This window comes from Petaurus breviceps, unplaced genomic scaffold (genome assembly GCF_028583685.1).
Source record: "Petaurus breviceps papuanus isolate PSGF00001 unplaced genomic scaffold, PetGlider_PUasm1.0 115, whole genome shotgun sequence".
NCBI classification, from domain to species: domain Eukaryota; kingdom Metazoa; phylum Chordata; class Mammalia; order Diprotodontia; family Petauridae; genus Petaurus; species Petaurus breviceps.
The window spans coordinates 2,163,417-2,185,098 of NW_027185612.1; the positions used below are offsets into that span (position 1 = coordinate 2,163,417).

The window sequence follows — 21,682 nt, forward strand, 5'->3', positions numbered from 1 at the left end:
GATAGATAGATAGATAGATAGATAGATAGATAGATAGATAGATAGATGATAGACAGATGGCATTCATTAAGCATTTATTATGTGCCAGACACAGTGCTAAGGCTGCGGATATGAATACAAGCAAGCGAAATCATCACTGCCCTCAAGGAGCTTATATTTTAATGGAAGAAGACAAAAAATGAGACTGAAATAGAAAAGGAAGAACAGGCATGAAAAGAGGCGCTAACAAGTAGTTGTACAAGTAGCTAAATATGGACATGGCCAGGAAGTGGTATACAGGCACAGCTCTGGCCAAGGGGAGGTAAAAGTCCACCTATCATAGCCTGGCAGCACAGGTGCAGAGTCCAAGGTTCTGGTGGAAGGGGTACATGGATAATGTCCAGGAGTACACGAAACATGGTCTGTGGATGACTGGGAAGAAACAATGAAGAAAATCAATAGATGCAAAAGTACAAGAGAAAGGATGTGTTATGGAATCATGAATAACTGAATAGACAGCACTCAGAACTTAACCTTAGCTTCAACCATGTCCTTACCTTAGCCCTAACTTTACTCCTCCCTCTGATGCCAATCCTGACACCGAGAGCTCCCACTAATTCCCACAACCCCATCAAACCTCACATTTCCACCTCAAATTCTTGAACCTAACCTGCCTCCAAATCCCCTCCCTGAACACTCCTGCCAGACCCCACCACCTTTCTGTTACTTAGTCCCCGACTTATCATGTTCTCACCACCAGGATGGGCCCTGTACCCCAAGACGCTGCCTGGGCTCCCTTGTATTTCCAAGACAACTTCAAAGTCGCCCCACAGAGGGGCCCCTGTCCCCTGACCAGCTACTCATCCAGGCCCGAGATTTCATTAACCAATACTACAGCTCTATCAAAAGGTGAGACCCACATACCCCAAACCCATCCCCTTCACCTCCTTTCTTCTGAAGCCCTTAGATGCCAAGCTGCTTCAAATTCCTTTCACCAGAATGACCTCACCATAAAAAAATAGCACAGTGTAATAGAAAGGAAGGAAATAAGTATTTATTAAGTGCCTGCTCATTGTGTTAAGTGATTTACAAATATTATCCCCTCTGATCCTTACAACAACCCTGGGAGATGGGTCCAATTATTATTCCCATTTTACAATTGAGGAAACTGAGGCAAACAAAAGTTAAGTGACTTGTGCAGGGTCACACAAGTAGCTAAATTTGAACTCAGGTTTTCCTTACCCTGAGCCCAGTGCTCTATCCACTGAACCACCTAGCTGCCTTTCTATGGATTCAGAATCTGAGACCCAGGTTTCAAACTTGACTCTGCTCTTTCCTGTGTGTTTAATCTCAGGTTTCCATTTCTTCATCTCCAAAGTTATGGAGCTGGAGTCTAAGATCTCTGAGGGGCTAGCCAGATCCTATAAAACCAGCCCACTAAGATTCCTCAGATCCAAGCTCTGACTTCTTCTTCTCATTCCCCACCCCCGCCCCACCTCTCAGACCCTTCAATCAGCATGACTTCCCAATCATAAGGTCATAAGCTCCCTGAGGAGCTATCACCATACAGCTCCCCTCCAGTCCCATCTCCTCAGCTTCCAGAATCCGTGGGGCCCCTTCCTTCAATCTTTTTCCCCCACCATGGTTTCCCCTACCTTCTTTCCATAGGAGTGGCTCCCCAGCCCATGGACAACGGCTTCGGGAAGTAGAGGCTGAAGTGGCAGCCACAGGCACCTACCAACTCCGGGAGAGTGAGCTTGTGTTTGGGGCTAAGCAGGCCTGGAGAAATGCCCCTCGATGTGTGGGCAGGATACAGTGGGGGAAGCTGCAGGTAAGGGTATGAAGAATGGAGGGAAATTAACCTTGGAGGAACAGGCTAAGCATCCAGGAAAAAGGGTAAGGGGTGACAGTGGGGTTGAAAAAGAAGAGACATTCTCTAGCTAGCTGAGAGGTGATTTGTCTTTTCTGCCTAGTGAGAATTACTAGAGAGGAGCACTCAAGCTGTCCGCAAGACCTCATCTTCCATGGCCTTCAGCCCACTAGTCAGCACTGTTCATTCAGTCTTCTCCTAGCTGCCATTGGTGGAAGGATTGGGTAGGGAATACTTAATTAAGATAAAAAGACTCCAAGCCCTAACCCCTTATAAGGCAACATTCAATGCAATTCCTTTAACCTTTGTGAAGTGCCCGGTCTGTGGAAAACACCAGAAGAAGCACTAGATGAACAAGATGGTGGAGGGAAGGAGGCACTGAATGGAGTCTCTCAATCCTGCCATCTACTCACTAGCCATGTAACCTTGAGTAAGCCAATTCCTGGGCCTGAGTCATCTCACCTGTAAAATAAGAGAAGGGAGTTAGATGAGGTGATTGCTAAGGTCCCTTCCACCTGTAAATCTCCAATCCCATAAATAATCTTACAAGTTGTTATAACACAGACTGAGGAGGTAGTCTAGATAAAAGGTTTCTGAAAAGAGAACTCCCCTCTTTCTTTCTCACCGTTTACCAAGGTAGGGCATGGTGAGGAGCCTACTTTCAGAAGAATGTGACCGCCTTCATACCCAAAGAGAACAAAAATAATAAGAAAATACTTAGTATTTATATAGCACCTTAAGTCTTATAACGTGCTTTCCATATGTTATCTAAATTGGTCTTCAGGACCCTGTGAGGTAGTCGCTATGATTATCCCCATTTTACAGATGAGAAAACAGTCTACTTGCCCAAGGACACCAAGCTAGGAAACATCTAAGGGAAGATTATGAACTCAGGTTGCCTGATCCCAAGTCTAACACTCTCTCCACCATGATTCCTAGCTGGATCGTTCTTCTACTCCCCTGCCCCCCATCAGTAGGGTCTATCCCTACCTGCAAGGAATTATCAATCTAATTGGGAAGAGGAGGTTTGGGACAGGTAGAAAAAAGATCACTGAGGATAACAAACTGCTCCCTCTCAACTATGTGGGCAGCAAACCAGGAAAGAAGGGGAAGAGGGCAGGGAAATATGCCCTCACGTTCAGCTCACAGAGGAAGAACTAAGGACTATTACTCATGAGGTATCAATGCTGAGAGGCAGCTGTGATGTAATGAAGGACATTGGTTTTAAGTCCTGGCTCTGACACTTACCTGCTGTATATGACCTTGGACCAAAAAAAAAAAAAACCCAACTCTCTGAACCTCCATTTCTTCATCTGTAAAATGGGTGTAATCCTTACACTACCTACCTCAGAGTGTTGTTATGAATATAAAGTAAGCTAAGAAGAGCTGGCATTTCCACCGTAATGGAAGATTTAAAAAGCACTTTCCTTACAACAAACCTCTAAGACAAATAGTGAAGATGTTATTATCTCCATTTTACTGATTAGGAAACTGAAGCTAAGTATTAGTGAGTTTGGGGGACTTCCCCATTCACACAGCTGTAATGAGGGAGAATTTGAAACATTAACTTCTGATTCCAAGTCCATTTCTCTTTTTTGCTTTTTTTTGGGGGGGGGGCAATTGGGGTTGAGTGACTTGCCCAAGGTCACATGGCTAGTTTTTGTGTTAAATATCTGAGGCTGGATTTGAACTCAGGTCCTCCGGACTCCAGGGCTGGTGCTCTATGCACTGTGCCACCTAGCCGCCCCCAAGTCCGTTTCTCTTGCCTCCAACCCCTAAGAAAACCATAAAACACTATATATAAATGCAGCCCATTATTGTTTTTGTTACGGGTTCCAACTCTCTGACTCCATTGTACCACTGCAGGTATTTGATGCCCGAGATTGCAGCTCTGCTCAGGAGATGTTCACCTACATCTGCAATCACATCAAGTATGCCACCAACAAAGGCAACCTTCGGTGAGTAGCCTGGCCATGGACCCTCTGTCAGGGACACCCACTCAATACTGAGAACTGCCCTTCCACCTACTCACACCTTTCCCATCCCAAAGTTTGATACTCTAACTAACTCTAACCCATAATATCTAGCCCATCAGACATTCTTCCCTCTGCCACAACACTCCATTCTGAGACCAATCCTAGCCTATACTGGAACTCTTCCCACATCAGAGCTTCAACTAGCACAGGACCACTGGGGCTTTACCCCAGGGTGCCTTCATGGCAGGTTAGAGAAGGACATATTTCCTTCTTGTGATAATCACTATCCCTGGGCCTCCCTGAACCACCACTTCCAGAATCCTCTTGCTACCTGTGTACCTCTTCTAGGGTTCACTGTCCCCCTAACCTCTGTGGGAGCATAGTGTAACTACATCTGTGGTCAGACTGGACTGTGGCCATTACCATACCTCATCCCCCTCCCAATTAAATTTGGCCTGAGGTAAAAGAATTCCAAGTTACAACTCTGTCTCCTACCATACTCCAGGGACCTTGTCCACCCCAGTCCACTCCACTCAGAGACTTTCCCCTGTATCATTATCAACCCCAGCCTTTCCTCCAAGCCATTCAGCAGGTTTATATAGGAGGACTGTGAGGATAGAGTGTATACAGAAGGTCTCATGTCACCTTCTTCCCTAGCTCAGCCATCACAGTGTTCCCACAGCGCTCCCAAGGCAAGGGGGATTTCCGTATCTGGAACAGTCAGCTGATCCGATATGCAGGCTACAGGCAGCAAGATGGCTCTGTCTTAGGGGACCCAGCCAATGTGGAGATCACTGAGGTGGGTGATGGGGTCAGATTCCTGGCCAATATAAAGTGGAGGGGGAATGGCCACCATGGAGATCACTAGGTGAAAGTTGTGGGACAATTAATACATAAATCACTGAATCAGGAGATAAGGTGCTTGGCCAATATGGGGATCACTGGGTTAAAAGAGATAGGGAGACTCGTAGGGACCATTGAAGTGAAAGAAAAAGGGTGATCACTGTGTCATCGAGGTGGGAAATGAGGGATGGCCATTGTAGGGATCACTAAGGTAAGATGCCTGGCCAACATGAAGAACACTAAGACAGAGGAGGAAGGGTAGCTACTGTGGGGATTTCTGAGGTGAGGAAAAAGGGTGCTGACCCACATGAAGATTACTAAAGTGGGCAGTGTGGGATGACTAATGTTACAGTCATCGAGGTAGGGAAGAGTCATTCTCTGGAGCCTCTCCCCTCAGCTCTGCATCCAGCATGGCTGGACCCCGGGGGATGGACGCTTCGATGTGCTGCCCCTGCTGCTCCAGGCCTCAGATGAGCCCCCTGAACTCTTCCCTCTGCCCCCTGAACTCGTGCTCGAGGTGCCCCTGCAACATCCTACGTGAGTAGTAGCGGGGGGGTGTGGCCAGGGAAGTGATGATCTGGTCTGGAGGAGCCCTGGGCTCTTCCCGGATTCCTCGATTACTTGTTCAACAAGCACTTACTGAGGAGGTGCATTGCGTTGGACTAGTCACAGATGGGGAACCAAGGAAGCATAAGACAGGGTCCCTACCCTCCTGGGATGAATGGTCCAGCAGAGGGGAAATAACCATAATACAAAGTAGAGTATGGACATGGAAACAGAATGAAGCAGTGTTCCAGAAACAATCTCTAGAAAGGTGTAAGAAGGCTAGATTTCATTACCCTCACCTGGGGTTCTTCTTTGTTCCTCCTTTCTCCATCACTCCAGGCCTATACCTTCAATTTGAGGAGTCTGGTGGCCTTTCTATAACTCAACACTTTCCCTAGCCCTTGCCTGACACCTTGAGATTATAAATGCTCCCAAGGTCCTCCTGGCCTTGGCACGGATGTGCCCTTTCTTTATCTCTGTGTACCTGAGACAAATCTTTTGAATATTCAAAGGGACTTGATCAGTGACCAAAGAAAAGAGTCACAAATTTACAGGCACAGATTTGCCAAAAGCTACCGAGCATAGGAATCTGTAGCCTAAAAAAATAACAATAATAAAGTAATATATACTAGCCCCCCCCCCACCAAAGTTCTTCTTGGATGCTTTATCTATTCATAAATCAACAAGCATTTATTAAGTGTTTAATATGTACTGGGCATTGTACTAAGTGCTGAGGATACAAAGAAAGGAAGAAACATTGACCCTGACCTCAAGGAGCTGATATTCTAATGGGGGAGACATGTAACAACTGGGTACACAAGACAAATAAAGAGAGGATGAAAGGCCATCTGAGAGGGAAAGGCATTAACAGGTGGAAGGATGCATTGCATTCCACTCAAGCTTGTGTGGGGACAGGTCCTTTTGCTTAGATAGTCCAAGGCTTTGGGTAGTCTGAGGAGAGATAATTTCTCTGTCCAAGGGTTACTCTCAGTCCCTGACTGAACACCGAAGGGTATATAAACTTTGAGCCCCGCTGCCATGATTGTCTTTGGCCCAAGAGAGCCAGCCAAATGATCATCCTTGTACTAATAACCTGCTGGCCTTATTAATAAAATGATCAAATTGCCCAGAAAAAAAAAACTGGTGGAGGGATGGAAAAGGTACCCGCAGCAGATGAGGCTGAGGGGACAGGACTGTATTCTGGACATGGCAGACAACCAGTGCAAAGACACAGAGACGGGAACTGGAGTTCCATGTCTGAGGAAGTGCAGGGTAGGCGGGTATATCTGGAACGAAAAGGGTGTATATGAGAGTTAAGTAAGAAAGGAAGGGACCACATTATAAAGAGCTTTAAGTGCCAGACAAAGGAATTTATATTTGAGTCCAGAGGTAATAGGCAGCTATCGGAGCTCACTGAGCTGGCATGTGAAATTGTCAGACCTAGAAAAATCCTCTCAGAAGCTAGATGGAAGACATCGGAATGGAGAGAAAGATGAGGAAGACAGAGGCTGCTGCAATAGTCCAGGGGAAAGGTGACAAGGACCTGAACTAGGGTTGTGATTGTGTGAGTGGAGAAAAGATATGAGTGAAAGATGTGATGGTAGAAAAAGCGATGGGCTGGATATGTGGGGGAGTGATGGAGGAATAGAGGATGGTTACAAGATTATAAGCCTGGGTGACCATAAGGATGATAGCACCCTCAAAAGTAATAGGGGAATTCAATAGAGAGTAAGGTTGGGAGAGGGAAGATAATGAGTTCTTTTGTGGATATGTTGATTTTGGAGTAGTTCCAGATGTTCAAAAGGTACGACTAGAGGTTAAGTGAGAGACTAGGCCTGGATCTGGGGATTATCTGCAGAGGGATGATCACTGAACCTGTAAGGCCCAATGAGGTCACCAAGCAAGACATTAGAGAGGAAAGGGGAAAAAAAGAGGGCCCAGAACAGAGCTTTGGGGAACACCTAAGACAGGTAGAAGAACATGGATGAGGAACCAGTGAAGACTGAGCAATCGGATAGGAAGAGAACCAGGATAGTGTCTCCAAAACCTAGAGAGGAGAGAGTGTCAAGAAGGAAATGTTCTGAGGGCTACGGAGAGGTCGACAAGGACCAGGACTAAGGGAAGCTCATTAGATTTGGCATGGCACAGAGGTGACCTTGGTTTCTCAAAAGCTGGGCCAGTAGAGCACAAATTCTAATTGGTCTTAGAAAGCTGGTCCCTGAGAGAAAGAGAGGAACTGTTTAAAGAGGTTTATCCCAGAAAGGATAGCCCAGGTAAGGAACAGACACACCTGGCTTCCCATAGCTCATGAAAACTTTGTACTATCCAATTGTTACCTGCATCAGTGGAAAGGGAAACCATCAAAGCATTTACCCAGTACCTTATAAGATGCTTTCCTCACACACACACATACACACACACACCTATGAAGTGGGTAGTACAAGTATTATAGGCAGCCAGGTGGCTCAGTGGACTTGGAAGCAGAAAGATCTGAGTTTGAATCCTGCTTTAGACACTTACTAGCAATGTGCCACTGGCTAAGTCACAATTTCCTTATCTGTAAAATGGGGACAATAACATCAATTACCTCCTAGGATTGTTGTGAGAGTTCAATAATACATGTAGATCACTTTGTAAACCTTAAAGCTCTATAAAAATGCCAACTATTATTATCAGTGCTGTTTTACAGATGTAGAAAAGAAGCCCCAAAGAGGCAGAGACGTATCAAAGACTCCAGAGTGAGTAAGTGTCAGAGCTAACACACATTCCAAGTCTTCATTCTCCAAGTCTGGTCCTCTCTCTCCTATGGTGTGTGGTCCAAAATGCTGCAGATGTAGCCCAAAATGTACAAGATGGCATCTTGGCATTAACTAATCTGTTCTTTGGCTATCATGTAATAGTCATATCATATAGGATCTGGAGACAAAAGGGACTCTAGAAACCATCTTATTCAACCCCTGTATTTTCCAGATGGGGAAACTGAGGCACAGAGAGGTTAAGCGACTTTCCCCGAAGTCAGATCACAAGAGTATCAAGTGAAAGCACTGGGATTCATCCCCATATCTTCATCTCTTCAAGAAGACTCAAAACCAGTGTTTTTGTCACTCTATCAAGTCTTCCTCTGGGCTAGTTAGATAAGAAGCTTCCCTCTTAGACCTCATATAGCATATTGTTCTACCCTTCACTTTTATCTCAATTCAATGTTGATTAAGCAACGCTAGGCTCCGTTCTGGGTCCCAAGTCTACAAAGACAAATATTTTAAAGTCCCTGCCCACAAGGACTTTACTTCTATGGGCAGAGGGAGGGGATGTGAGGTAATGTCCACAGATAAATAAATACAGCGTACATACAAAGTACACAGTAATTTCGGGGAGGGAGAGAGTGCTAATGACTGTGGGAATGAGGAAATGCCTTGGGTGAAGTTTTATTCTCTCCCCTCCCCCACCAGGGTGCTGCTGCCCCTTACCCCCGCAAATCTCTTATATCTCTATTTTTCCTCCTCTATGTGTACATGTTGCCTCCCTTGTTTAGACAATGAGCTCCTTGAGGACAGGTTCTGTCTCAGTTTTGTCCCTGTATCCCTGGCATATTGTTTAATTACATCTGACTCTTCGTGACCCCTTGGACCATAGCACACCAATACTGTCCATGGGTTTTCTTGGCAAAAATACTGGAGTCGTTTGCCATTTCCTCCTCCAGTTCATTTTATGGATGAGAAAACTGAGGGAAGCAGGGTTAAGAGATATGAGCAGGGCTAGCGTCTGAGGCCACCAGCACTCTACCCATTGCACCACCTGACTGCATATAGTAAGTGCTTAATAAATGCCTGTTGGTCGTAGGATTGACAGAAACTAGGACAAAAAGACAGGAGATGGAAGGTCACATACAGGGAACAGTAATTAGACCAGTCAGGCTGTAGGGTAGACTTCCTTTCAGGGAGGATACTTATACTTCATACTTCCCTAGGTGGGTGATCTCATCAATGAGGATTCCTCCTAAGGGGTAGACCACAACCAATCCATGACCTCTCATCCTATCCTATAAATCTTCCAATGAGCTTCACTCACTTCCCCAGGCTCTGAGTGATGTGTCCTAGTTCACATCTCCCCTGTCAGGCAATCCTTCATCTGAAACCCTTCCAAGTTTACAATAAAAACACAAGCAACAATAGTTCCATCAAATTCCTACCCACATTAATGCAAAGGTTATTTTATCATTGACACAGAAAAAAGAAATCACAATCAGTTCCATGGATGAGATTCAGTTGTTTTTGTTTCTGCATTTCTTATAATCCTAGTGTTTAGCACAGAGCCTCGTACAAAATAGGTGTTCAATAAATGCTTGTTGACTTGATTTGACTGTGGACCAAGGTAAGTTCTATGGGGAAATGAAATTTAAGTCTTGAAAAACAGGTATGATTTCAGTCAGTGGAGATTGGGATGCAGGGATGAATGCCATTCTGCTTAGTCAGAGATGGAGGTCAGACATGGGGTTACCTAGGAATGTGTGGCGGGGTCTCTATGCCCTTCTTTTTCACCCCTGCCCCCCACCCGGCAGGCTGGAGTGGTTCGAGTCCTTGGGCCTGCGTTGGTATGCACTCCCAGCTGTGTCCAACATGCTGCTGGAGATCGGAGGACTGGAGTTCCCAGCAGTGCCCTTCAGTGGCTGGTACATGAGTAGCGAGATTGGCATGCGCAACCTATGTGACCCTCACCGCTACAACATCCTTGAGGTAAGAACTTGGGCAAGGGCCATTCACAGTCCCTAGGGCATCACTGTGATCTTCTAGAAGAGAGAAAGGGCTAAAAACTCAATTACACCTATTTGGCATATCTGTCCAGAAGCAAGGTAGAATACTCAGAAAAAGAAGAAAAATGGGGACTAGATTTTGAAGGGGGAAGAGGGGATCAAAGTAATTTCCCCTTCCTATGCTTCCTTTACAGAGAAAAAGTCAAGCCACCCTCAAACCTACCAATGTCCATATATCTCAGGTGTCCCTTAGCTAGCTCTCTCTCCAATGAGTATTGCTGTCTTGCTACTCATTTGGAGGGGATTGGATAAGATGACCCCTGTGGGGCCAAGGTAGCCAAGTGGGGGAACTCTCTAGGCTCACTCCTGTTAAGAGGTTAGGGTCCTAGGGACTGAGGTAGACTGTCTCCCCACCCTGCCCCCTACCAAACCCTCCTATGCACCCCTGCTCCCAGGATGTGGCTGTCTGCATGGAACTGGACACCCGGACAACCTCATCTCTGTGGAAGGACAAGGCAGCCGTGGAAATCAACCTAGCAGTGCTGCACAGCTACCAAGTAGGGAAGCAGAAGGGGATAGGGAAGGAGGGCTTGGAAGTGGGAGGGGACCGACTAAGTGTCCTCAGGGGAGTTGAGGGAGTGGCCCCCACTGAAGCCGGGAAGTTATAGCCACGGCATGGAGGTGATAAGAATCGTGGCACAATGTCATAGTGCAATGCATCCTGGCAAGAGGAGGCACACGCTGGGCACCAAGTGACTGCATAATAGTCTACAGGCCCAGCACGCTGAGTTATAGTTCACAGAGCCCATTGCTCTCTAAGTACGATGAGGGCACAATGCATGCTGGTTAGAGTTTGATGCAGTTCATTCCAAGTAACATGTAACAGTTGAAAATACATCTTGGGGTGCATTTATATGGCACTTAAAGGTTTGCAAAGCTCTTTCCAAATGTTATTGCATTTGAGCCTCATGATAACCTTGTAGGGGGAAGTGCTATTATTATCCCCATTTTATAGGTGAAGAAACTGAGACTAAGAGAGGTTAGATGACTTGCCCAGAGTCACACAACTAGTAAGTGTCTGAAGTAGAATTTGAACTCAGATCTTCCCATTTTCAAGTCTAACACTATCCATGGCACCTAACTATCCTGAGGGACTACGTACACACATACTGAATTATAGGAGCAAAGGCTGTATGTAAAATAAGGCTACCCTGAATGGTTACACCATTGGTTATTGTAGTACAGAAGGTATTGGGCATAATGGATATTGTAGTTTGTGGGGAGCAGAGACAGAGGTGGCACCTGTTAGAGGCAAAAGTAGGATACGTGGGGAGCTTCAAGATGGATTGGTGTCCTCCCACTCTACTCTTTCCCTGCCTTAATGTGAGTCCTGACTCCCTCCTTTCTCCCTCAGCTGGCCAAAGTGACAATTGTGGATCACCATGCAGCCACTGCCTCCTTCATGAAGCATCTGGAAAATGAGCAACGAGCACGAGGCGGCTGCCCTGCTGACTGGGTCTGGATTGTGCCCCCAATCTCAGGCAGTCTCACCCCAGTCTTTCACCAGGAGATGGTTAATTACTTCCTATCACCGGCCTTCCGCTATCAGGTGTCTATGTCTCCCGCCCCAATACCAGTTTATCTGACTACCCACTCACCTTGGTCACCTGCACTGACCTTTGATACTTCCACTCTAGCCTGACCCATGGAAGGGGACAACAACAAAAGGAATTGGCATCACCAGGAAAAAAACCTTTAAGGAAGTGGCCAAGTATGCAATTTCTGACCTCCCTCCTCAGCCCCAAAAATGCCACCGTGCACACCAATCCCCCCAGCCGGCCAAGGAGCCTTACTCATGACCCTTTTCTATTCCCTACCCACTCCCATGTTCCCCAGCTCTTCCTTCCAATGACTCCCATTGGGGTCCCCTCCCAATGGTCCCCTGTGCCTCTGTGACCCCTCTGTGTAACTCCCTTTCATCATCATGCCTTCTGAGGACTCTGCTCACTCCTTCTCCAATTCCCACCTTCCATCAGTGCAGTGAAGATTTCAGCTTCCCTGATGGGCACAGTGATGGCAAAGCGGGTGAAGGCAACGATTCTGTATGGCTCAGAAACTGGTCGGGCCCAGAGTTATGCTCAGCAGCTGGGGAGACTGTTCCGGAAAGCCTTTGACCCTCGGGTACAGAATGGGGGACAGGGTTAGGAGAAGTAGGGGAGGGAAGCTGAGCAGAGTGGTGAGTGGGATCAAAGGAAATACATTCAGGAAACAGATGAGCCAGGAGATGTTGGAGGAATGATGGCTTAAGGGAGCTGGGAGGGTGAGGGAGAGGAGCTGGAAGAAAGCATGATTCCAGGGAGGGATGAAATCAGACCCAGTGAGGATCAGGCCTGTGATGTTGGGAAGTCAGGGGGGACAGATTCAAACCTAGCTCAGGTCAGTATTGAGGTCACAGAAGAAAAGGTAAAAATTGGAAGAGGTGGGGTAAGGGGAACAGCTGGAGGCTGGAGGAGGAAGATGCTTCTCCCATAACAGGACACCCCCTCCCCCATCCCCAAAGGTCCTCTGCATGGATGAGTATGATGTGGTGTCCCTGGAGCATGAGACCCTGGTCCTAGTGGTAACCAGCACATTCGGGAATGGAGACCCTCCAGAAAACGGAGAGGTGAGGACCAAGAAGAGTGACCCTTAGGAAACAAAGTGGGGTGGGGGACTTAACCAAGTCAATGGAGAAGGAAGTCTAAGAAAAGGATAGGAATGTCATGGTAGTTTCCCTACACAAAAACATCATTTGAGCTTATGTCCAACCCACATCCTACACACACACACACAAACACACACACACACACACACACACACCTGTGATTCCCACTGTGATGCTGCCATTACTTAAAAGCAGCACATGGTTCAGGTCAAAGCCTAGAAAACCTTTGAAATCCATTCCCAGTACTCTGCCTTCCCCCCTAATAGCTATGCTCTGAGGTAATTAGCATACCTCCTTTGGGGAGTGTAGACATAGTGACCAGACTCACTTCAGACATAGATAACCAAAGAAATCATGCTTGTGTAGAAAAGAAAAATACTGTTTATTTAACAGGACAGACATTAAACTTTATATACTACTTTCTGCCATGGAATACATCCTATGGTTTAAGTATTTTTTAAAAAGACTCAAGTACCAATTTCAGGTACCTTGCTGTCATCCACAGGGGATGCCCTCCTTCCCCCCGCTCATTTTCACTGCTTCTGCCTCCTGGATCTCTTTCAGCTTATACTGCAGCTACTGAGCAAAGGGCTAGTGTTCCAGCGTTAAACACCTCATTGGCATATTCCTCCTACTTATTTTAAGCAACAGACTCAAGTTCCTGCTTTGATACCTAGTAGTTCTGTGTTATCAAACAAGTCACCACCTCTCAAAGCCTCAGTTTCCCTATTTGTCAAATAAGGATAATAATACTTGCACTAATCTACCTTATGGGTTTATGAGAAAAGTGTTTTGTAAACTGAAGAGTTATATAAATGTGATTCGTCACCATCATTATTATTGTTAAGTTCTGAGTACCAGCCATCCTCACCAGCTGTCTAATTCTGTCTCTGATCTCAGTTTTCTCCCTCTTTTCCATCCTCTGAACTGCTTCTCAAAAGTAATACAAGGTCACTGTGCTGTTTCTCATTTGGAACTTCTCCCTTTAACCAGAGGATGATTGAATCCAACTTTTGAAAAGGACCAGATCTTTATTCCTTCTACATAATCTTAAACAGAACAAAGCACGGATATTAAGGAGTTAAACTATTTTCTCCCATCCCCACAGAGGTTTGCAGCAGCCCTGATGGAAATGTCTGGCCCCTACAACAGCTCTCCCAGACCAGAGCAGCACAAGTGAGAAAATGGAACTGGAGGACAGGGTGGGAAACCAGCTGGGGTGGATGAAAGGAAAGGGGGCCTCCATCTACCTCTCTCCAATGTCAGTTTCCTGTTGTTCATTTGATGGCCTGCTTCTAACTAGAAGTGAGCCATCAGTTCTGGAAAGCAGACCTAGCTGGGCCCAAGATGTCCCCCAATCCATGTGAAGCCTGGTCCATTCCAGTCCCAAGGTGGCAAGACCCTGGGAGGTCAGGGAAATCCAGAGGTCACCTTCAAAGACAGGAAAGGGGAATGATCTGGGGCAAGTCCATAGGCCACCATCTTTAGGTCAAGCCCACTGGGTACCTGAGCTATAAACCCCAAGGCCCTGACCCTCAGAGCTGAGCTAAGCTGAGCACCAAAAGGAAAGGCCTCTCCCACCCCAGGCAGGTGAAGCCTCCCAGGGACTATTTCTCTGCATGTGTCTCTGAGTTCTGGCTCTGTCTGTCACCCTTCTCTGTGTCTGTCACCCTCCTCCCGGCTGTGTCTCTGGAATCAGGCTGTGTTATCCATTGTGTTGCTGTCTCTGGGGTGTCAGGGTATTCTGTGACATCCCTCCCTCGGGCTTCTTTTTTCAGAAGCTACAAGATTCGCTTCAACAGCGTCTCCTGCTCAGACACCCTGGTGTCCTCCTGGAGGCGGAAGAGAAAAGAATCCAGTAACACAGACAGCGCAGGGGCTCTAGGAACCTTAAGGTCAGAGGAATAGAGACCCTGGGGAAGGGAATCACACCTTCACATCTAAGTGCCTGTGGTGGGTGGACAGACAGACCTGAAGATTCTCAGAATGAGGGACAGGGAAACTTTGAGAGAGATGACCTTTTGAGCCCTCCCTTTTTCTCCTTGCAGATTCTGTGTGTTTGGGCTAGGCTCCCGGGCCTACCCCCACTTCTGTGCTTTTGCCCGGGCAGTAGATACACGGCTGGAAGAGCTGGGAGGAGAGAGGCTACTGCAGCTGGGCCAGGGGGATGAATTATGTGGCCAGGAAGAGGCTTTCCAGGGTTGGGCCCAAGCTGCATTCCAGGTGAGCCCCCAACCTGATCCCAGCCTCCCACCCAATGCTCACCTCTGACTTCTTTCCCAAATCTGAAATCTCACCCCCTGGCAACCAATCATTTCTAAGCCGAGCACCACAGGCCATGGACATCTCTATGCCTGATGCCAGCCTCATCACAGTCTTCCTGTCTTACCTTGAATCTATCTTTCCCCACCACACACTCAGGTCCATCTTATCTCCTTCACTCAACAAGGCTAACAAATTAGAATATTCCTGTCCCTGTGTTATGGCAGCCAGAGAAAGAGAAGACAAGGCCTCTGAGCTCCAGGAACTTATATTATACATCCACAAGTAAACAGATGAGAAGACAAGAAACAGATAAAGGGCAGAAAATGACCCAAGGCAACTCTAGGCCCTGATGCCAAGCCCAGAAAGGCATCATTAGAAGGGTCAGACCCTCACTTGCACCTGCTCCCTTCCTTTCTACAGCCTCTTTTCCTAAAACTACAACTGCTAAATTGCTGGTTTTACAGAGATCTCCTATTCCAAACAGGGATCAGGGCCTAGACAATGGTCCAAGAAATGGATGCTAAAATCCTAAATTCCAATAAACATAACTCTTCTTTACCTTCTCTCTTCTCCTTCCTCCAGGAGCTCCCTCTCTGAGCCAATGGAGTCCTAGGCCAGGGAAGAGAGTTTCTCACTGGCCTCCCCCTCTCTTTCTCTGCCCAACAAGGCCTCCTGTGAAACCTTCTGTGTGGGCGATGATGCCAAGGCTGCTGCCCGGGACATATTCAGCCCCAAGAGAAGTTGGAAACGCCAAAGATACCGCCTGAGTGCCCAGCCTGAGGGGCTCCAGCTGCTGCCAGGTAATGTCCTAAATTCCAGACCCCTCTTTCTGTAGATCCCCTAATCTATTTTGGAGGTCTGAGGGCCTCTCGATCTCATTCCATGCCTCTCCAATATCCCATGTCCTCTGGTCCCTGAGGCAGGCCCCATCCCTCTTTGCCTTCCAGGCCTGATACATGTACACAGGCGGAAGATGTTCCCAGCCACTGTCCTCTCAGTGGAAAACCTGCAGAGCAGCAAGTCAACGTAAGGACAACCTGACCCCATCTCACCTATGCCCTCACCTGGCTGACTGGTCCCTTACTCCCTTAACCGTGAGGAGTTCCCCATTTCTTTTCTAACTCCCTAGATTCCCTTTCATGCTCCTCCAGGAATCCCCAAAATACCCTCCTCAAAAGCATCCCTCTCCCTGCTGTGTCCCTCCCATCAAGTTCTCCTCCCTCCCCCCATCAGCCGGGCCACAATCCTGGTGCGTCTGGCCACAGCGGGGCAGGAGGGCCTGCAGTATCAACCAGGGGACCACATTGGGATCTGCCCCCCCAACCGGCCCGGCCTAGTGGAGGCCCTGTTGAGTCGTGTAGAGGATCCTCCCCTGCCCAGTGAGCCTATTGCTGTGGAGCAGCTGGAAAAGGGGAGCCCAGGTAAGTTATTCCCGCTCAACTTTCCTCAGCAGATATAGAACATGTAGCAAAGTTCCCTTGTGGCAAGGTCCCCAGGCAGACAGGATCCACCTCCTTCATCCGGCACTCTGTGGCTACTCTAGGTCTAGAGCTGGAAACCTGCTGCTACCCTTCTTCTCCCTTAGTCCCACGTAAGCAGGTGCATGCCTTTTAAAGGGGATCTTTACTAGGAGACTAAAGGAAGGTCAAAACATGGAGGGGAGGGAGCAGCCAGGTGGCACAATGAATAACGCACCAGCCCTGGAGTCAGGAGGACTGGGTTCAAGTCCGGCCTCAGACACTTAACACAAAAACTAGCCATGTGACCTTGGGCAAGTCACTTAACCCCAATTGCCCCCCAAAAAGCAAAAGAAAAAAACACATGGAGGGGAAATTATAGGTGCCTCAAACACAGAACAAACAGTTAATGTCTGGATAATTGTACTGAATTGGGCACCAAACCAAGCAAATGTGGTTTGACCTCAGGTGTTCTGAACGGTATAGCTTCTGCAATTAGAGTGGGTTTCTTTCCCAAAATCCATTTTGAGGGGAGCCTCCCACACACACACACACAAAAGTAAGCCAAGTTTAGTAGTCTCTTGAGTAGCTTTCCTTTCCTGGAGCTTTTGGCCAAAGGGTCCTGTGCTCTAGTCACAAATGCCCCTGCCACAAATTGCCACTAACACTGGGTACCACAGTCAATGACAGACAACAAGGTCAGGGAAGGAAAGTAAGAAAAACATTGCCTGTGGGCACTACTAGTGCCTGAGCATTTCACAAAAAATGTCATAGAACTTCCCACCAGTGCTCTCTCCTGTCCCTGTTAAAGGGTGGAGGGGTCATGTCAACTGACTGAGGATCTGTGGTATACAGAGTCAGGGCAGACAAGTTCAAATCCCACCTTCACTGCTTATGCGCTATGCCACAATGGGCAAGTCACCTAGCCTTTGGGGACTCTATTTTCTCATCTATAAAATGGGAACAATAATACCTATGACACCTACTCTAGAGAATTGGTGCAAGAACCAAATAAGATAAAGTATGTAAAGGACTTTGTAAACTTTAGGTGCTTTGGAAATATTAGGGTAGTCTCAGAAGACTGTTTCTTATCCTTCACTGCATATCAGCTCCTCCTTTACCTAGAGTTACCTAGCAACTTGCTCAGGGACACACAACCAGGACTCAAACCCAGGTCTTTTTGATCCAAGAACCAGCTTTCTATCCATTACTCTACGCTGCTTCTTGAGCCTAAAATTACATCTTAATTCAGAAAACTCAGGTCCCTGGTCTGTGATTAGTTCTTCATCCCGAATCATTTTGTGAAGGGAAGAGCCCTTATCCCTAAAGACACTCTAGTCCCCATAGAGAAGGCAAGCTAGGTAACACCTGAAGGCTTGACCCATGCCTCTCTTATGTTCCCTGTGTGCTCTCTTCAGGCAGCCCACCCCCAGGCTGGGTTCGGGACCCCCGGCTGCCCTCGTGCACATTACAACAGGCTCTCACCTTCTTCCTGGACATCACCTCCCCACCAGGACCTCAGCTCCTTCGACTGCTCAGCACCCTGGCAGACGAGCCCAGCGAGCAGCAAGAGTTGGAGGCTCTCAGCAAGGTAAGAGGATGGGAAGACCAGTCATGTAGGAAGGAAGGAAGGCGGACGTGTTAGCCTGCCAGGACTAAGGTGTTGCCCCAATGTCTCTATCCATCTCCAACCCAGGATGCTCGGCGCTATGAGGAATGGAAATGGTTCCGCTGCCCCACCCTTGTGGAGGTGTTGGAACAGTTCCCATCAGTGGCACTGCCAGCACCTCTGCTCCTCACCCAGCTGCCTTTGCTCCAGCCACGGTACTACTCAGTCAGCTCTGCACCCAGCGCCCACCCTGGGGAGATCCACATCACAGTGGCTGTACTGGCATACAGGACACAGGGTGAGGCCTAAGTGGGGAAAGGGGGACAGAGTGCAGCACAAAAGGAAGGGGCAGGAAGAGGATATAACCAGGCCCTGGAAATGAAAGCTAGGGAATCTCTGTCCTGTCCCCTTCACCAATACTGTCTTTTCCTTCCCCCTAGATGGGCTAGGCCCCCTGCACTATGGGGTCTGCTCCTCATGGTTAAGTCAGCTCAAGGCTGGAGATGTGGTACCCTGCTTCATCAGAGGGTGAGTCACAGGAAAGGACTTTAGGTATCACCCAGTCCAACTCCCTTATTTCACAGAAGCAGAAGCTGAGGCCAGAAATTGACTGGCCTAAGATACTGAGCAGCAGAAATGGGATTTGAGCTTGGGTCTTCTGATTCAAATCCAGAGCTCTTTCTATACACTATGAAGAGTGGGTCACCAAAGAGGGAAGGAGGAAGAGGGAAGGGAAGGGACACTGAAGGGAAGTGTTGGAAGATTATATAATGAGAAAAGCTGGGGGTGGGAGCGAGGAAGTGCTTGTCTTTTGAGCCAGTCCAAGACAAGTACCCAGGTATCCTGATTTCTTTTCCAATATCTGGTCCCTACCTACATCCCAAAAATGCAGCTCCCAGGAAGCAAATTTCTAGATATAGTCTAAAGCCAGGACAGCAAAACATATTGCATCCTGGAAATTGCCATCTCCATAACCCCCACTGCATCCTGGAAACTCAAAGTCTGGGTCAGATGACCACCTTTCATAATAGTTTCAGCTAGTACACTAAGATTGAGAGTAGGAACCTTTATTTTTCCTGGCAATGAGGAATGTTGCCCCATTTTCCAGCTTCCAGAAATGCATGTTTGAAAGTGAGACCTAAAACAGCTCCCAGGATGACCAAAGCAGGGCCAAGTTATCAGGGGCACAGTACTCAAGACTTGATCTGTGAATCACTCCAGTGAACAAACTTGTGTAATCTTGAAACAAATCCAAACATTGTGAATTTCACTGAATCTCAAAGGATATTACGTACCACACTTAAAAAAAAAAAAAAGACAAAAATAAGCCACCCAGGGAACCAGTGTGAATCAGATCTGGATCTCAGAACTAAAACCCTGACCTGGAACTAAACCAGAATGTTGAAATATTCTCCAAACCAAGTCAGATGATATTATTTCATAGATTCATTGAACCTTAGGTCCCCCCTAAGGATGGGGGACCTTATACATCATGTTGTCCAATTCCCCCATTTTACAGATAGGGGAAAAGTCCCAGAGAAGTGAAATGCCTAAGGTTATACTGCTAGGTAATGATGAGCCAAGATGAGGGCCCAGGTTTCCTAACTTCCTCATCCAGCAAAGCCCCCATTATACCACACTGATTTTCATCCGCTAAGGAGAATGAAGCTCAAGGAAGAAGACCATAGTTTCAGGAGCCAGCCTAAGACCTGCATTAGTAATATTTATAGGATTAGGATTAGTAGTGCTATTTTAACAGTGATTTCCTGATAGCTCTTGGCTTGCAGTGTGATCCATAAAGGGCTCCCTTGTTTCTGATCCTCACCAGCCTCATCAATCTGCCCTTCTGTCAGCAGGTAGGTGCCCACAGAGAACGAGTGAAGCAGAAACTTGACTTTGTGTCTTTGATTCAGGGCTCCATCTTTCCGGCTTCCACCTGACCCTAATGTACCCTGCATCCTTGTGGGGCCTGGCACTGGCATTGCCCCGTTTCGTGGATTCTGGCAGGAGCGGTTACATGACATTGAGAACAAAGGTAAGGCCTGAGAATATGGGAGAAGGTGGGCCTGGGAACCGGGATGGGGCTGGAGTCCTTGGACAGAAGCGAGCCTGGGGAAGGAACCGCGAGATGGCAACGGGCAGAAGGGAAAGCAAGGCGAGCCGCGGGGGGAGGCACGGCGCTGGGCCCCTCCCCAGCTGTGCGCTGCTTCCAGGACTGCAGCCCGCCCCTATGACCCTGGTCTTCGGGTGCCGGTGCTCCCAGCTCGACCACCTCTACCGCGAGGAGGTGCAGGATGCCCAGCGCCGCGGAGTCTTCGGCCAAGTCCTTACTGCCTTCTCCAGGGAGCCGGACAGCCCCAAGGTTGGTAAGGGCCCGGGAGGGAGGGAGGAAAGGAGAGGGGCTGGGGGAAGAGGGGCCAGAACTGGAGGAGGAAAAAAAGGAGATAAGGAGGGAGAGGAAAAGAGGAAAGGGGGCTATAACCAAAGAAAAGGGAAAAAAGAAATGAGGCAGAGGAAGGAAGAGAAAGAGAGAAGGAAAAGAGAGAGGAAAGTAAGTCGGAATGGAAAAGAGGAAGCAAAGGACAGAGAAGAGATGGGAGGAAGAAAGAGGGTGAGGAAGGGCAGGGAGAAGGGAGGGGAGAAAAGAGGAGAGGAGGGGGGAGGGAAGGATAGGGAGTGGGGTTATAAGCGGGGCTCCATTCGTGTCCTTGGGGCGCCGTCCCCTCCCCCCCAGACCTACGTGCAGGACATACTGCGGGCAGAGCTGGCCTCCGAGGTACACCGCGTGCTGTGCCTCGAGGGTGGCCACATGTTCGTCTGCGGTGACGTCACGATGGCTACCAGCGTCCTGCAGACGGTGCAGCGAATCCTGGCCACGGAGGGCGGGATGGAGTTGAGCGAGGCCGGGGACGTCATCGGGGTGCTGCGGGTAAGGGGAGGCGGGGGGCGGGGGCGGGGGGGGGGGGGGGAGCGGGGGGGGGGGGGGGGGGGGGGGGGGGGGGGGGTGCGCTCGCGCGCGCGGGCACAACCCCTCAGCCCGGCTCCGTGGCTGAGCGCGCGGCCTCCCGCAGGACCAGCAGCGCTACCACGAGGACATCTTCGGGCTGACGCTGCGCACGCAGGAGGTGACGAACCGAATTCGCACGCAGAGCTTCTCCCTTCAGGAGCGGCAGGCGCGGAGTGCCGTGCCTTGGGCCCTCCCCGAGCCCACCCCGGAGACCCCCGAGTCCTGAGGGCGCGGAGCCATCCGGGGCCCGCCCGCTGCCATTAAAGTCTCTAGTTTTGATAGCTCTGCCTCGGCTTCACCCCCGAACCCCGGGCCTGGGGAGCCGGGCCTGCCTGGGGGCAGGGGTCCCGGCGCAGCCCGCCGCGCGTGCCGCCCCCCTTTCCTCCGGACGACCCCGGGGCAGGTGGCCCCAGGCCGCAGCCCGTCCACTGGCCCTCCCCGCCGGCACTGAGCCCGGGCTGCCGGTTGTGTTCCCGGAGGGGGTTGGCGGAGATGGGTTTTAAGCCCCCGTCCATGCTGGGCGGCGGCGTTTGCCCCTTCCTCCAGGGATGTTTTTATTCTAAGCCCTGTCTCGCTCTAGAACGCAGGCTCTGTCTGCCATGAAAGGGGTGGCAGGCATTGCCCGGCAGTGTGGAGCCATCCGAGTTCTCCCCCCTGACCCAGCCTTCTCCTCTAG

The 21,682-nt window shown here is 48.8% G+C and overlaps 1 protein-coding gene across 1 annotated transcript in view; it reads left to right on the forward strand.

Annotated features, from left to right (window-relative positions):
• The window catches only part of NOS3 (nitric oxide synthase 3), a 23,808-nt gene extending 2,521 nt beyond the window's left edge, over positions 1-21,287 (forward strand). Inside the window, exons 3-26 of the mRNA XM_069083704.1 lie at positions 740-888; positions 1,648-1,810; positions 3,716-3,807; positions 4,483-4,624; positions 5,066-5,205; positions 9,773-9,947; positions 10,420-10,521; positions 11,379-11,573; positions 11,662-11,735; positions 12,001-12,145; positions 12,525-12,629; positions 13,777-13,844; positions 14,447-14,563; positions 14,717-14,891; positions 15,601-15,733; positions 15,881-15,959; positions 16,167-16,354; positions 17,809-17,981; positions 18,087-18,297; positions 18,440-18,527; positions 19,913-20,034; positions 20,213-20,361; positions 20,734-20,928; positions 21,071-21,287. Of these exons, the coding sequence (XP_068939805.1) occupies positions 740-888; positions 1,648-1,810; positions 3,716-3,807; positions 4,483-4,624; positions 5,066-5,205; positions 9,773-9,947; positions 10,420-10,521; positions 11,379-11,573; positions 11,662-11,735; positions 12,001-12,145; positions 12,525-12,629; positions 13,777-13,844; positions 14,447-14,563; positions 14,717-14,891; positions 15,601-15,733; positions 15,881-15,959; positions 16,167-16,354; positions 17,809-17,981; positions 18,087-18,297; positions 18,440-18,527; positions 19,913-20,034; positions 20,213-20,361; positions 20,734-20,928; positions 21,071-21,232 (3,342 nt within the window). The 3' untranslated portion in view covers positions 21,233-21,287. The remainder of the gene's footprint in view (positions 1-739; positions 889-1,647; positions 1,811-3,715; positions 3,808-4,482; positions 4,625-5,065; positions 5,206-9,772; positions 9,948-10,419; positions 10,522-11,378; positions 11,574-11,661; positions 11,736-12,000; positions 12,146-12,524; positions 12,630-13,776; positions 13,845-14,446; positions 14,564-14,716; positions 14,892-15,600; positions 15,734-15,880; positions 15,960-16,166; positions 16,355-17,808; positions 17,982-18,086; positions 18,298-18,439; positions 18,528-19,912; positions 20,035-20,212; positions 20,362-20,733; positions 20,929-21,070) is intronic.
• Positions 21,288-21,682: the final 395 nt, after the last annotated feature.